General features: G+C 27.4%; 1 protein-coding gene across 1 annotated transcript; it reads right to left on the bottom strand.

Moving 5' to 3' along the window:
• Positions 1-1,630: 1,630 nt before the first annotated feature.
• LOC106690607 (autotransporter adhesin BadA) lies at positions 1,631-16,214 on the bottom strand. The gene is made up of 15 exons (XM_014436101.3): positions 16,035-16,214; positions 13,536-13,643; positions 11,291-11,410; positions 10,816-10,914; positions 10,506-10,625; positions 9,835-9,942; positions 8,498-8,620; positions 7,551-7,637; positions 6,461-6,580; positions 6,237-6,356; positions 6,004-6,123; positions 5,826-5,921; positions 4,682-4,801; positions 3,441-3,521; positions 1,631-1,747 (listed from the first exon to the last, which is right to left on the bottom strand). Exons 1-14 carry the CDS (start codon positions 16,188-16,190, stop codon positions 3,453-3,455), a joined length of 1,566 nt encoding a protein of 521 aa, XP_014291587.1. The 5' UTR covers positions 16,191-16,214; the 3' UTR covers positions 1,631-1,747; positions 3,441-3,452.
• Positions 16,215-17,737: the final 1,523 nt, after the last annotated feature.

Here is a 17,737-nt window from a genome sequence, read left to right as displayed (position 1 = left end):
ACTTTAATGCCTTGTGAAATATAGTGGCAGTCATTTAAAATTCATATTGTTATGCTTAATCAATTGATATTGTTGTGAATTAATTACTTACAAGATAATAAAATTAATTAATGTGATGAAGTGAACATTCTTTAATTTATCCTTTACAGCGTTTCGGGCCTCATCATCAGACACTCTATAATTCACAATAACAAATGTATTTCCTCATATCATTTGAAAACCGTAGTTCTCACAATCAAACATAGGGTAAGACATCATAAAAACATATATTAGACTTAGGACAAATCATGGAATTTGCAATAACTACCTGCACAAAATTAGCATAACTGAAACTTTTTAATGCAAAAATCGTAGCGGTAACAAGATCCTTAAACATATTGTACTTGAATATCTGGCATATAAAAAACAACAAGAAATATATTTCAAAGATCTAGATACAAATCAAAGTATTATTTATGATAGTATATTAAAAGTAACAGACCATTACATCCATAAATATTTGAAATTTATAAACAAAAATGTATAACTAATATATTTATGATATAGTATATTAGTAAATCAGATATATTTAACTTAACAAATAATAGCAGTAACAAAGGGATTGAGTTAATTAATTTTTGGCACTATGGAATAAACCAATGCCACCCACACTGTGAAAAATAATAGAAAAACAAATTTCATATTATGGATATCATACAACAATAATTCAACAACATAAATTCAAGTAATGAATCATGGAAAAATTTTTCACTTCAACTCATTTAATAATTGCATATATCTTCCAGTCAAATGAACCCATATTATTAAGAATAAAGCTATTTTATTTTATCATTAGGCAATCTTCAGTCTGTTACTTAATAACTGATTAATTTTTTTTTAAATAATTAAAATTAAAATATGGCTGCGAGACCTGGGCTCTAACAGGTACTCTAAAAAGTAGAATCAAGACATTTGAACGGAATGTCCTCCTTACAATTACAGGAGCAATCTGGAATCAGAGTCTTAACACATGGAGGGGAAGAACTAACAGTGAACGTAAGAAAGTCTCCAGAAAATCTTCTTTTCAGGTGCCTCGGAGGATTGTCAGGAATGGAAGAGGAAGCAAGGTTAGAAACTAGTGGGTTTTGAATGGTTAGGGAGTTCATAATGGAAGGATTGATATCTGGTTAGGGCTAGATTGGTTACATATGCAAAATTAAGTCCTTTATGGATGATTTTATTTGTAACAAAGTAAGTAGAATTGAACATTTTACATAGGATTTTGGATTGTAAGGATTGGAATTTGAAGGTTTAGTGGATCCACAAAGCTCAATTCTGTGTGCCCAGATTGGCCTTATTACAGCCATGCAGATCAGTATTTTGTAATGGATTGGAAGTTTAGAACGTTTATTCAGTATTATAATTTTAAAAAAATATATTCTGTCAGGTGTATGGAGTCGACATGGTAAACAGATGAATCCGCTTCAAAAAATACCTGGATTTACCATTGATTCCTTATATATGAGGCATTAGTTTTTTTATATTTAGTTTTACTTAAAACATTTTTTAAATAAAAAAAAAAATTAAATATATGCAATAGCTAAAACTAATATCTATATGACAGTTGGAAGTATAAATAATTTTAATTGCATCATTGTAAAATCCATATTTATTTTAAAATATAAAATTTACAAAAATATTTTTGGTTCTTCTGAGTTATATTTCTATCACATCATTATATCGTGCAGCAGTTCTTCACAAATTCAACCTGCGAATAAAAAAAAATATTTTATACACTAAAGTTTACAAAAAAAACAATTCAATAAGAAAAGAATAAGAAAAATAAAAATGTGTTTTAGTGATATTTTATGTCATTTGTAAAATAAAATGAAAAAATGTTAACAGACTTTGGAAATTTAACAATAAAATGTTAATATTATGAAAAATACAAAAAAAAAATTGATTAATATCAATAATGTGGAAAAAATATTATTTCGATGATTGATATTATGAAATAAAGAATACCGTGAACTAGGTTTTTTAGGCTTTTATGTGACATGAATAATTATAATTAACCTTAACTTAAGGAAACATATTTTAAGGGTATATAAATATCAATGGTATATAAATATCAGTGGTATATGAATATCGATGGTACATAAATATAGTGGTATATGAATATATTTACTGAATATAAATATTATTATAGTTTATTTCATAAATCTGAATTAAAAATTATTTACTATTTATTAATAATTCCTTTGAAATATAGGTTCATTAGATGTCCGAAAGTACATATTAATGCATTGTGTTGCTAAATAATATTTATTTATTCAATCAACAATTTTTCAATTTATTTGATCATTTGTCTGTAAAATGAGTGTTTCCCAATTTTAAGTTATAAATTTAAATATTTGAATAATGGTTAATTGGGACGATTTTTGTTAAGACAACGGAACAATACAGTTTATATAATGTAAGTGCCAGTTGTCATGCCCTTTAATGCAATGCAATTAATGATACAAACACCAACAAAGTCATAAAACCTTTTATTTTAGGTATTTATAAGTTTTTAAAGACTTAAAATCTAACTAATAATTATTTTTAAACATAAAGAGACAGCAAAGTAATAATAAAAAAGAAATAAGACTTTTATTTGTTGTACTTTTTAGCCGATACCAGGAACCGTGAAAGCTGATCTAGTCAGTTTCTTTTAAAAACTCAAACCAAAAAGACGTGCATAAGTCTGGGTGGAAAAAGTTGATTTATTTTAAAAATTTGGCACAAGCCTATTTGCTAATTATAAAAATCAACTATAATAATTTTAACAATAATAGTGAACAATGAAATTGTTAATTCAATTTATTTAGTGATCATGATCAAATAAATACAATAACTTTCAAATTGAAGTATTTTAAGATAATTCAAGTGAATTTGAACATTATTTTGAAGATTCATCACGAGAAGTCATATCAAGAAGTAGTAAACTTCAATTGAAATACCAACAACCAAGTATTTCTTTTATGAAAACTTTATATTTTAGAATCTAATGTTTATTTTATGTTATGTTATTTGATTGAAATTTTTAGTTGTGTTTGTTTATATAAGAATTACATTTCTTATATAAATAAATGATATTTTATTCTTTTGTGATTAACAATAAAGCTAAACTTTCCAATCAAAAATGTTCACATGATAAATTTTCTAATTTGAGTAATATTCAGTAAAGATAATATTAACTTGTAGTTTTATTTTTCATCATGTGTTATTTATGAAATAATTAAAACTCATATTCAGATGCAGTTTTATTTTCAATATTTTAAATAAACTTTTACATGATGTGAATTGGTGAATGCTACAAGGATGATCTTGTTGCAAAATAATCTTTACATTGAAAATAAATATAAAAAACAAAAATAATAACAATATATTGTTTTTTTTTTTCAAAGTGAATTATTTACCATGAAATTGTTTTAACCAAGCAAGGAAGAAGGGATGCTGATGATGTTGTTGACAATGGTAGATACGGTGTCAACAGCAACCTTTAAACAATAAAAATTAAATTTTAATAATTTTATTGCATTTAGTTTGTAAATTAAATTTTTCAATTATATTTTATAAAATACAACAAGTAAATACAAAGAAGTCAGTATCATTACAATTAGTGAAGTGCCTTCGGAACCATAAGAGGCTGTTTACAACAAAATGTTAATAATATGTAAACAATTCACACTCCATTTTCTTAATATAACTAACGGAGAGTTCAGTTTTAATCATCCTTTCCCTCAGCTTCTTCTCTCTATCTTATAATATAGTATTAATTTATTATTATTTATATGCCCATTTTTTTTAAATCATTGTTAAAATTATTAAAGCTTTAATCATATTCCATTAATATTTTTTATTCATTACCATATCTGGTGGACCTTACATGGTTAATATGACAATTTAATATTTTTTGTCTGACAGTTGATAATAGGAGTTAGTGAGATATTGGGAGGGAGTGGGTTATAGTCTCATGCAAAAGACACCCCTATTAACATTGAAAAATTGTGAATAATAATGAATTATAAAAAATATATATAAATAGAATAAAATAAATAGATAAAAATAATAATTCTTAAAACAGAGAAAAAAAAAAAGAAAAGTTAATTACAAAAACAATGACATTTATAGATTTAATAAAATAAATAACTAACTTCTAATAGGAAAAAAAAAATTAGTTTTACAAAAAGACGAGGAGAAAAAAAAATAAAAAAATAGTATTAATGACAACAATAGAAATTGATAAATATAGAATTCATAGCAGGATGTCCTGCAGGAGCCTGGGTTTCAGTCTTCAGAATGAGGTTGGGTTTCTCAAGTTGTAAATCACTGCTCCTTTAACTGTCGGTAACTGGAGTGGAATTTTATGAACCATTTTTTGATGAAGTCGTCTATTGATTCCATTTTTAGTTGAATATTTCATAGTTAATTGGCTATTAGTTACAAACCAATGGGCATCTATTAAGGTTCTTAGAATCTTATTTTGAAATGATTGAATTGAAAAAATTCTACACTGATAGAAGAATGAGAAAGTTCTAAATATGAATTTTGTTATTCATAATATTTACAGGTCCGCTTCTTTTTTGATATGGAAAAATACCTTATTGAGTTATTTTCTGAAAAAGAGAGGTCAGAGAGAGCTAGATTTCTAACTTACCCCAACGTTCTTGGTCAGAGATCCAACAAGTGTGCTGACAACATTCTGGATCAATGGAACAAGTTCCTTTTTGGTCTCTGCGACATTGCTGCCGATCTCTTGGGCTCCTCCAGCTAAAGCCTGGCAAATTAGAGATTGATATTAGTTGAGAAATTGTCCTCAAGAAATTTAGATAAAATTATTACATAAATTTAGAGGATTAATATTTTTTCTAATCAATAAAAAAAAGAAAAGTGGTTGAATTTCTTAAACGTTGATTGTTCAATTAATAAGTACGGTGAATATAAAGATATTGTATAATGAACTAAGGAAATATGCATTTATACAGCAAATCACATGTGAATAAGTGAATACTCTATATCTTACGGAGTAACAGTACAAGTACCTTCCAATGCAACATTAACATTTGTTTTCTTTTCCCTGTGCATTGATATGTGCGATTAATTTTAGTCCAAAATTTTGTCCATAAATATAGAAATTTACCCTTCCCTGCAATTCAGATTTGTCTAGAGCCTCTAAATATCATTAAGGTGTAGATTGAATGAACAATTATTACAGAACTTTTTTTTGTATTAAAAGTTTGAGGTATGAAGCTTATTGGTTACAGTGGAATAGGGCTAGATCAATGACGAGGATAAAGGAAAAGAGATGGTCCATGGTATGTGCCAAATGGATCCCAAAAGAAAAAGGAGTTGACCGCATCTTAGATGAAGAGAAGATATGACTCAATATGCGGGCGATAACTGGTGGCTCATTGTTAGAAAAGAGATATCAAAAGCTATCAACAGTTTTTAGTTTATTTTTTGTACTTTAATGACTGTTTTATTTGCAATGCGGTTTTTGTTTTTATCTTCTGCCTACATTGTTATTTTATTTTATATGGGGATATTTATTTTATGCTATATCCATGTCGACTTGTTTTGATTATTTTAAAAAAGAATTGATAGTTTGAACTCATTTTTCTTCGCAGTAGGCAAATTATTAATACCAATAAAGCTTATTATTGTTAAATTACTTGTATCATTATCCCCTTGGAGATAGACATTCACTTGTGAATCTCCATGTCTATCATTGAAGTTGTCAAACGTACATTATTACATAATTATTTTTAGATTATGTCTAAAACCATCAATTAGTAACTTACCACAACATTTTTAAGTACTTCATCAATTATTTTGTCCAGAGCAGTGGTGAAATTCTCTGCAATCTTTGATAGTTTGAAAACGTTAGAACCGGCCGCCTGAAAGAAAACAAATACATAACTATCTATTTTATGATGACAATTAGATTAAAATTATAAATACCTTAAAGCTATTACTTACTGCGATTTGATCAACGGTGTTGCTCACTAAGGAATTGACTTTATCGGTAGCATCTTTAATCAGTTGCTTCTTTGCTGCGACTAAATTTCCTCCAACATCCTTGACGCTGTTTACTACGTTCTATAATTATTTAATAAACATATATATTAGTATATATTTTATTTTTTTGATCTTTTAATTAATGTATCACTTAGTTATTTCTTTCTACGAGTTATATAGCTCAGATAGTTTACCGTTAATTTATTGATGACATTTCCAGCCAAACCCTGTAAGACTTCTTTAGCCTTGTTGGCAATGTTCTTTTTGATATTCAAGAAGCTGGATCCAATGCTGGTCAATCCTCCGAAGATGCCCTACCAAATAAAATTTGATTTTAATTCAAATTTAAAATGAGATAAATTGAATATACATTCTATAGAAGATACATTTCTTTCTTGGAATTTTTTTGTTAATTTACCTTAAATGTATTAACAGCGATGTCAGCAATGCCTTGGACTGTTCCAGTTATGAAGTCGAGGACTTGACCAGCGGCAGTACCGATAATGTCTTGCACAAGATTCAGTCCGTTGAGTACAGTCTAATAGAGAAATATATTGTTAAAATATTTTTATTGCTTTTGATTAGACCTCAGCAAAATTCACTTGATATAATATTCGAAAAATAAATCTTTAAATAACTTAAACAAATTATATATGATTCAAATTCTTATTTGAGACTGGTTTGTTTATCAACTATAATAAAAAAAATATCCATCCAGTCTCAAAATGTTTATTTTTTTATTACTCCAACTTGTTACTTATCTTTAATAAATTATTTTTTAAATAATCTTACTCAAATTCTATTTGTTGAATGATTATTTAAGGAAATATAGTTGTTATTGGTTAAATAATTATTTCTGAGATTAATAGATTAATTATTTCTGAAATGATTATTTTATCTAATAATTTTTCCTGAATTTATAATTTTACATTCATTTTAGACAACCTTAAGACCTATCTGATGGTCATATAGTTTACACTATGGAAGTTGCTGTCAATCACAAAAAGTGTTTTTTAAATATTGCTTGATTAAACTATCTTAACGTCTCTCCTTCCCGTTTTAAGCTAATATTTCAAAATTGATATAGGACCGTCGCTCCCCGGGACTCTTAGCTGGGTGGGTCCGGCGGGGAAGGATTGCCTTTCTTCTGTGTTATGATCTCCTCTTGTGAGATTGTGACATGTTGTACATTGACTAACCTACTCGCTATAATTGTCTGTTTTAAAAGTCTATTTGATTTGCATTATTTTATCTAATAATCATTTGATATATTCAATGAATAATCACTATTTTGGAAATAATTATTTTGTGAAATAATTCGTTAATTTATTTAATAAATAAATTATTGAACCAGTACGGTTTACTTTTGATATTAACATAGTAAATTGTATATAGAACATCCATATAAACTATACTGTCATACTGTTTATGCAATATGCATATAAACTATTTTGTCATACTGTTTATGTTATTATTTTAACAATAAAGGTGAAATAATTTCACTTTACCTCAAAACCGTTCTGAAATACTCCAGCTGCCAAACTGAGTTTTTGTTTAATGATGTCGCCAAGAGCAGCCTGGACTTGGTCTTTGACCTGAAAATAATATTGTTTAATTTAATACTGATCTTTCTTGATATAATATTACAATATTAATCAGTATTATTTATTTCCATCATTGCTATAAAGCTGTGAAATATTTTCATTAAAGAGTCTCCTTTACATTATACATGTATAACTTAATAAACAAAAGAAATAAGAAATATTGTCACTGGAGCGCAGCTCCAGTAAAAGAGCACAAATCAACAAATTATATATATTTGTATATATTGTATTGTACATATATTTATATTTTGTAATTATTTTTATGAATAAAGGGGATTTGAAACAAAAACAAAAAAAAAAAAATATTGTCAGCTTTATTTAATTGTGATAATAGATTATTGGTATCACCATTCTATTTTAATAGAGCCGAATTCCAGAATCTAAAACAAAAATTGAGATATTTTCACCAATTTTCTTACTGAAATATTTTAAGAATCTTACCGTTATTGTACTGTCTAAGGTCGAAATATGTGTGCTTCCTACCTCTTCATTAAAATTTCTTTGTAAATAAAAATAATTTATCACTTGTAATTTTTAAAAAATAAATAAATCTAACTTAGAATTTTATGTTGTGAATTAATTATTACCTATATTAATTAATATTATCTTCTTTCTAATATCATTTTTTTTTTAATTGTTGAGGACTGCGTTCATTCGTAAAATTACTACTGTCCTTAATATTTAAAAAAAATTTTTTCAACATTTATGTTATGAAAATTTAATATTTTGAGAAAAAAGTTTAATTTAGAACCAGTTAAACATATTTCTAAAAATTAATAAAAATTAAAAACCAAATATTTTGAATACTTATATAGATTATCTTAACTATAAAAATGACATAATAAACTTACTTCGGTAAACTTCTCAGACACTGCTCTCACCAAGTTGTTAGCCTGTTCGACGAATTCTCTAACTTTTTCGGTCTGTGCTTCAACGATCTTATCTTGGATGTCCTTAGCTTCTTTCAGAACACTCTTTAAATAAAATTAAATATATATTAATTAATATTATATTTTTTTAAATAATTAGTATATCACCAGATTGAAAAATGTGTGTGTTAATATGAATTGAATTAAAATTTCATAAAAAAATTGAAATATGTAAAGATACATGCAAAAGTCATTTTCAAAAGGATATTATATCCAAAATGATGATATTGACAAGGCTAATATGATGTGAATGTATTTTTTCAAGGAAAAAATCAATATTTTTGTCTTATTTGATAATGTTGCGAGATCTTTAATGTATTTACTTGGCAAGCAAATACAATTTTCTCCCCAAAATCGTTTATATTTCTTATAAAAAATTTATTATGTCTTTATTTAGTAATGTCTGTGATTTTCATTTCATGTAATAAATTACCTCAATCTCATTAACATTATATTTCGTGATCTATAAAAACACTTATTTTATCTTTTGTTGTGTTTTTTTGTCATTTGAGTATGTAATGACAAATGTAATTCAAAATATGTAATGAATAAGAAGGAAAAGAAAATTAACTTTACGGAATAAAATATTTTTTATTTTATTTTTATTAAATATTCTCACATTTTACATGTTAATAATCCACAATATGGAGCCAGATATGTAAGTGATCTCAAATAAAAAACACACCAAGTCTTATTTGCTTCTACATGATATGAGACATAAAATAATACTTCCAATTTTGCTATAAGAAACTTGTGAAACAAATATTATACCCAATGATTAGTTATTAATAATAAAAAATTATAATGTATTGGGTTTAAATTGAAAAAAAAAAATAAAATCTGTACAGCTACAACCCATGAAGGGTCAGGGGCTCAGTACTTTATCAGGAAGTACTGTTACTAGACCAACATTTGTACAAGGAGGTGATTTGGTCAGAATAACGCTCGGGCGCCAGGTTTTTATGCAATTTAGGATCCTGGGTGGACCCCAAGAGGGCTCCAGAACCCACATGATCAACTCATGGCTACAGTGTAACAGATAACAATTTTCTGCCCAGCCGGATTCGAACTTGGGTCCTTGGAGTTAGTAGCATCGCGCCTTACCCTCGTGCTACTGCGCTCCCTTGGATTTAAATTAAGCTTAAATTAAAATGTTTTCAGACATGTCTGTATGGACGTGATTTACAATAATTACTTGAAAAATGCGTTAGTAATAAATTTTAATATTAATTAGTAATAAATTATAAATAAATACTTACAGCCAATTTATTGATGACATCAGATGTCAATTGAGAGATTCCATTTACCAAATCGTCAACGGCCTGTTGTTTTTTAGCGGCAAGACTTTTTCCAAATCCACTTAAGTTCTTAAATCATGAAAGCAGCTAATTATTTTTTGAATTTTATTACTGGTATTTTGAAATAATTATTTTCTTCATAATAATATTTTTTATATGTGACTTGTGAAATTATCCAATTACATTAAGCAAAAAATAAAAAATAAATAATTTTATATTTTTGAGGCAAAGTTTCGCCTTAATATACAAGTCTCATTGACTGATCCGATCCTTAAGATCCACAAAACTTTACATCATTAACAGTGAAGGAAAAAGTTATCAATAAATAATTTTATATCTATTTGGCATTGTATCAAATATAATAAATTGAATTGTGGGTCTCTTTTGTCTTATGACTGCCCACCATTGTACTTTAAAGGAATATAAAATATTATTGTATACATTTATCTTCTATTTAAAACTTCCAAATGTGGAATGAATGAATTAATTAAATATTTAATGAATGAATTGAATATTGAATGAATGAAGTAAATATTTAATGAATGAATTGAATATTGAATGAATGAAGTAAATATTTAATAAATGAATTGAATATTGAATGAATGAAGTATTGAGAAATTAAATAAATTTACCTTAGTTTTAGTGACGAAATCTGTTACCAGAGTCTGGACTCTATCCTTTACAAGATCAGCGATCTCGCTCCTTTTGCTAAGAAGGTTTTCTTTCATGGCTTTAACTCCTTCAGCTGCGGTCTTTATTTTAAAAAAAAATACTGAATTAAATCAGAGATAGAGACACAATTGAATAATATAAAAATGGAAAGAAAAAATATTTTTAGGAATTTCGAATCCAAATGTTTTTAACACTAAAAGTAGATAAAATAAAAAAAAAAAATCAATTTGAAATTTAATTTTAAAAATACAGAATTATTAATAAACTTACATCATAGCTCTCGAGGAAATTGTCGATCAAGTTGGTTACTCCATCTTGAAGTGCGTTGGTTAAAGCTTGCTTATTCTCGACAGCTTGGCCGGTGATATCCTAGGTCAGAATATAAAATAAATTTGACTTACTCAGTCATAATATTTCTATTTGATATATTCTAAAACATGAACTTCGATTAATTCTGGTAATAAAAGAAACTATTTGGTATGGCCGATAGATTGCACTTTTTATTCAAAATTATTTTTCATTTAGATCGACATATTGAATGTAAACTAAATAATTAATTAAGTGAAAAAAGAAAATAATAAGTCCCAAATTTAAAATTTAAATGAATATAATCAATATAAGCATTATAATCCTTGAAAAATAATTAATAGAAATTAAATTTTGAATAAATAAGTTATGTGAATAATTGCAAATAAATTAATCAAAATAAAATAAATTAAATCATATAATATAAAATTATTGTTACCTGTATTTTATTTACTGCTTCGTCAGCCAGGCCTTGGAAGACATTTTGAAGTTGGCTCTTAACTTGGTCTTTAGCATTTTTGATATTGTCTTCAACAGAACTGATTTGATTTCCAGCAGCCTACAAAACAAATACTCTGTACTTATTGTATTCAATTTGTCTTTTGCTTTTTTAAAGTAATTTATTAGCTCCTTGAAATAAGTAGTCTGATCTATAAAATATAAATTAAATTTATTGCTAATTATGGACATCACAAGATTATTAGAACCATTTGGTAAATACTGTCTCTTTCGAAATCTTGAAGCTTAAATTTATTTTTTAGTATCCATTTCTAGTTAAATAAGAAAAATAAACAGAAAATAACTGATGGCAAGAAGTTTCAAGATCCGTCCTGTGAAATCATTCCGAAAAGAACAAAAACTGATTTCAAATAATCATTTTTAATTTTTTTACATATTGTAGTGATATTTTACATATATCAAAAAATATGATTGATACTAGCTGTTTTAAATACAGAACTAAAGATAGAAGCTGAAAATTTTGTTTTCGGTGGATAAAAATGGTGAGTATGAATAGGAATTGGAAGGATTATCGTCGTGTTAAACTTTGGACTGTGCTTTAGTCGGTGGAAACAAGTTCTCTTCCCAGTTTTTGAAGAGTATAGTGTAGTGTCCACTTATAGCCAAATTAAAAAAAATGTTTAAATATGAATTAGAATACTTTCTGAAGTGATCGGTTTTGGGTTTGAAGTGAGAAAAATGAATAATGGAGTCAACTCAGAAGACGAGGAATAGAGCTGGAGGGCTGAAATAAGTATTAATGACTCTTTATTTAATGCATAATGTTTTCAATGGCTCTCAAATTTGAGTTTTAAATGTCTGCATTAATTTATTTATATAAGAAATTGTTTCCTTGTTAAAGCAATGTGTTCTCGATATATTTTTTAATTTTTCCTGGAATTAAAAAAAACAAAATCAAAGCTTTGTAATTTTTAAAATATTTTTGAGTCTAAGATATGAATTTTTATTTATTTTATTATGTTGAAACTGCGAGATCAATACAATTAAATAATTTTGATTGTATCATTATTCTATATAATAAAAAAATTGTAGCCAGATTATTCTAGATTTTATTTCTTAGGAAGTTGTTTTTTCTTTGTATTAAAATAATAAGGTGACAAATAAACTTACTTTAGGTTATTATCAATATTCTATATTTGTTTGTGTAAACGTCCAGGGGGGGGGACCAAAACATAGATGGGAGGATTGCATTAAAACTGATTTAGTGGAATTGGGTTTGGAGGGGCATCACTGGAAGGATGTATGCTAAGAGCGTTTGGTGGTATCGGCATCGAACCTTCGGGTTCATTAGGCCTTCATTATTATTACTATATTTGTTTGTACAACGATTTGGGTTTCCCTGTCTTCAAGTACTAATATTCCTCATTTCTTAAGTGCATCCATTTCTTTTTGAAATTTTATCATATGGTCACTTAATTAAAATTTATAGCACACATAAATAAATTTTAACTATGGCAAAATTTAAAAAAAAATGGATGCACTTGATGAGGAATATTAGTACTGGAATATGGAGAAACCTGAATCGTTGTACAAACAAACGTACTCAGATGTTATTTTATTATTATTTAAAAAAAGAAAAAAAAAAACTGTTAGCAGTAATATTTATATATATCGAAGAATAATATAAAATAAAAATAACACCACAATATATAACTTCATACATAATTAAAAACTTGTCAGTTTTATTTTTGATTGAAAACACTGCCCTGATATATGGAAACGATTGAGTGGAATTGAGTGAAACATCAATCAAACATTCATATAAGATAGAATTTTGAATTTTCAGACTTTTTTACTGTAATCTCTTTAATTGTTGCTTGCTTAGATATTTAAATTATTATAAAGTTGAACTAATTTTGTATTAATTTATTTAGCAGCTTATATAAATTTGATTTGTTTGTAATTTTAATATAGTACAAATTGAACTATTTAAAGACTTTAAAAAAAACTGCGAGAGCCAGATTGTTGATATAAGATCTTGATTTGCATTCTTAAATATTTACTCATCGTTTCATTGTCAAGATTAATGTGTTCTTTATTAGTGCATTATCTTTATCTTTATTATGCAACAAGTCCACAGTGAAATTGCATCAAATATAAGTAAATATTTTTTTAAAATACTAAAAACAAAAAAAAAAAAGAAATTGAATATAAAATATTTTTACCTCAAATACTTTGAAAACAGTGTCCAACAATTTGGCAACAGAGTCATTCACAATATTTGCGACAACGGCATTGACATCAGTAATTTTTCCAGTAACACCTGAGGTCACCTTTAATGAAAACAAACAAAATTATAATTAATAATTGATAAAAATTAATAAGTAAATAATTAATTAAAATATAAGAAACACTAATAAAGTAAGATGTAATACAACATTATAATGTATGAAGGTCATGTTTAGGTTTTGTTTTTAAAAACTGATCAATTTTTATTATTTGAATGACGACAAATAAATATTTAAAAGTTTAATTAATTTTTCATAATTAAAAAATTTTTTATATTATTATATCTAATGAAAAAATGAAGTTGAGTAGGAAATAAAATGAAAAAACAAAACAAAAAAACTAGAAGCCATTATCTAAGTCCCAAAGAAGTTCATATGATTATTACAAGTTCTTTAATTAAATGTCAAAAAGTTGCCATATTTTTTTTTTCATTCAAAAAGTTTACCTATTTCAATTATCTAAATTTCATTTTTTTTTCTTTTTTAAGCTTTATTACAACATTAGAGGAGTCAGGAAGAATGTGTGGATTGGAAGGAGGTAACAGGGTTGTAAAACAGGGCCATAATATTAAAATTAAAATTCATGTATATATAAACATACAAAAAATGCTACTATGAACAACTTTTTGGTTTTCATAAAAATTTTTTTCACATCTTAAACATGAAAAAAAAAATTCGACATCTATATGAATTTGTTTAATAATGTTTTATAAGATACAAGCCAATTTTTATAAAGGTGCCTTCACAGGTTAAGATTGTATATTTTTAAATTCTATTGATTTGACCTTTGTTCACTAAGCATTTTAGTACAAGAGCTGGAAACAAAAAAGGCAGTTATCTCACCCCAATTTTTTATTACTTTAATGAAAACTAGGTATAATTACTAGTCAAAATTGATGAGTCTGCCAAGTATAGGTAGGGGGGATAAAAAATGGCGGCTGTTTTAAAACATCAAAAAAAATTAATCATTCGGAGCTCTATATCTCTAAAATTTAAGAGATAAAACTAAAGAACATCATTCAAAGTAAAGTAAATTTACTAAAATGTGAGCCCTAATAAAGCCATTCACGTATAATAGTTCCCGAAATATAGCTTTTTAAAAAGCAACATTTCATAAAAAATGTACTGAATAGGGGAAATAAAAATGGTGGCTGTTACAAAGCGATAAAAAAAACTAATTTTCCACAAATACCATTTTCAAAGAAAATGAAAATTAGACAATTTTTATCTAACTTATTCCAAGGATTTCTTTTTCTATTCCGGTAACTATTGTTCATATAATCGTTCATAACACCTCAGCGTTATATCCAATTCCTGCTAGTACAAGAGCCAGGAAGAAAAAAAGGCAGTTATCTCACCCCAATTTTTAATTACTTTAATGAAAACTATGTATAATTAATAGTCAAAATAGGTGAATCAGCCAAGTATGGGTAGAGGAATACAAAATGGCGGCTGTTTAAAATAATTTTTCATTCGGAGCTCTATATCTTTAAAACTACCAACAACACTAGAGAACATAAGAAACATAATTTAAAGAAGAGTAAATTTGCTAAAATATGAGCCTTAATAGAGTTATTTACGTTAAATAGTTTTCGAAATATAGCTTTTTAAAAAGCAACATTTCATAAAAATGTTGTACGGGACATACTGAAAGATCAGTAGTTCGTGAATTTATTTTGAAAAATTTATATCTCATAAACCATTTGACGTACAGATGTCTATTAGCACTCAAATTAATGCTGGTTTAATCAGCTATAAAGTAGTTTTTCTTCGTAGGAGTAATAGTTTACATGAAATTTGCTAAAATAAATTGATTTATAGTTGTTCGGACAAATTTTCATTTGCCAAATTCATATTCTTATGTGAATATATAAGATTCACTATAGTGAATATATATGATTTAAAAAACTTTAACTCCATGCAGGCTATTCTGCCTAGGTCTGACCTGAATAGCCTGTTAGAGTTTTTTAAATCATATAATTCCAAAATTTTATTAAGTAGATTGTCCCTGAGGATTGCCGGATTGACCGAAACGTCGGACTTATAAGAAAAATAAAATGTGTTGAGACTAAAATGGATAGAAATTAAATTATTTATTTTAAAGAATCATTAAAATTTTTTTTCTTATTCTTCAGAAATAGGCCAATCGATTGGCAAATAATCGACTCAGGCTACAATCTTCCAAGTAAAATATTGAAAATTAAGCAAAAATCCCATCAAAATCGGATGAACGGGATGGCATAGTATAAAGTACGAACAAATAAATATCGATTTTTATATATTAGATTATTAAATCTACATATCTCCCCCTCCCCCCCCCCAAGCTCAGGTCATACTTTTTGTCGTGTCATCTTCATAATTTTTTATGGTTACTTGAACCCTCAAAGGATCGCCAAGTATAATCTGCAATACTAAATAATAAATCAAGTGAGTTACCCTTCCAACTTCGCCTACGATTCCTTCGGCGAGATTCTTGCTGGTATCAACCGCATAATCGATGGTGTTCTTGATGGCTCCAAGCCCTAAGAAAGGACTGGCCTGGCAGGTGGTGAAGAAGACGACCAAAAAGGTGAAGGAGTAGAAGAACTTCATGGTGATTAACTGAGGATGAAGATCATTTGCGGCGTCTTTTATAGTTAGCTGTTTCTTCTTCGGCAAACAGTTGTTCAAATATTTAGTCTGCTAATTTTTGACGTCAGTTGAATTATTTATCATTTCCTCTCTTTAACAATAGTTTCAATTTTGCCAATTAGATATCAATAAGGCTCTGGTAAATGGTCGTTTAATCATTTCGGCAAAGACTTATGCATTTGATTTTCGAACAATTCGAAAAACAGTAAGAACCCAATAAAGAGAAAAATTACTTCAAGGTTCAGGTGAATTTTTAATTAACTTTTTATTATTTTATTTTTTGTTTCCATGATACTTTTAATCTGATAAATAAAATCAATTTTATAAATTATGAAGAAGATAGTCGGGGGTGAGGTAAAAAAAGAAACTAAAAATAGTTTACAACTATTTATGTGCCGACGTTTAATCGATTTCTCATTCTTAACCTAACAGTTCACGTGATTTTATTTTTGTATATAAACTTATCGTTGTCTATTTTATGCTATTACTATTTTTGGATGATCGATGATTTACTGTGTGTAATAATAGAATAGGAAGGTAGTCCGGATGCGGTAAAAGAAAAACTCAAATAGTGATTAAATTGTTCATATTGAGCCAAGGTTTCGCCCCACGTTTCAGGGCTTCATCAGGGCTTACAGACTAGAAGTCATAGAAAAAATTCTTTTGGACCATCTTCCTTCTCTATAACTATTTTTATTTCTTCTTTTTGTTCATTTGTCTATAATTTTCTTTTCACCCATATTTTTATAACTTTAATCCTGCCTTAATAAACAACTTCAGGCATGAAGCAATCCAAGCTCTTTAATGAAATATCAGAGGAAAATACAAAAATTTGCCTTAACCTTACTAGAAATGAACTGAGGACGATAACAGGACTCCTCACGGGCCACTGCCCATTAAATTATAATCTTAAGAAGATGAGGCTGGTGGAGGATTTCACCTGTCGTCTATGTATGGAGGACGAAGGTACAGCAAATTCTGTGTAAATGTGAAGCCCTTACCTTCCGAAGGCTACAGCATTTGGGACAGGACAGAATAGAATCTCGAGACATTTCTAGAACAAACCCAAAATAATCATTGAGCTTCGTAAGAAGCATAGCATTCATATAGGATATCTAGTGGTAACTCAAAAAAGATCCAATTGGGAACATTGAGATCCCGATGGATGACTTGATTTGTGACAAAGTAAGGAGCATTAAGGATTTTACGAAGGATTTTGGACTGTAAGGATTGGATTCGGGAGGAATTTAATGGTTTAGTGGAGCCCCAAAGCTCAACTCCATATGGCCTTATAATAGTCATGTAGATCAGTCTTTTGTAATGGATTGGCAATTTAGACCGTTTGTCTAGTAAATGTTGCTAGAATAAATTTATTATTCATAAATGAGTATCCTATATACTACTACCTCTAAGAAGATATGAGTCATAAATTACTTTATAGTAAGTTAAATTTCCTTTATTCAGAGTACTGGTAGACATCTTTTTTTTTTTTTTTTTTTTTTTTTTTT

This window comes from Halyomorpha halys, unplaced genomic scaffold (genome assembly GCF_000696795.3).
Source record: "Halyomorpha halys isolate HHAL.00 unplaced genomic scaffold, Hhal_1.1 Scaffold1771.1, whole genome shotgun sequence".
Lineage (NCBI taxonomy): Eukaryota > Metazoa > Arthropoda > Insecta > Hemiptera > Pentatomidae > Halyomorpha > Halyomorpha halys.
The sequence above is the reverse complement of the archived record's forward strand: the minus strand, read 5'-3'. Positions and strand labels throughout refer to the sequence as shown.

Excerpts from the sequence above, each read along its gene's own strand:
- LOC106690607 (XM_014436101.3), bottom strand. The coding sequence starts at position 16,190 with ATGAAGTTCTTCTACTCCTTCACCTTTTTGGTCGTCTTCTTCACCACC. Across the intron at positions 11,411-13,535 it reads CTGTTTTCAAAGTATTTGAG|GCTGCTGGAAATCAAATCAG; the intron begins GTAAAAATATTT and ends TTTGTTTTGTAG. Across the intron at positions 10,626-10,815 it reads ATTTCCTCGAGAGCTATGAT|ACCGCAGCTGAAGGAGTTAA; the intron begins GTAAGTTTATTA and ends TTTAAAATAAAG.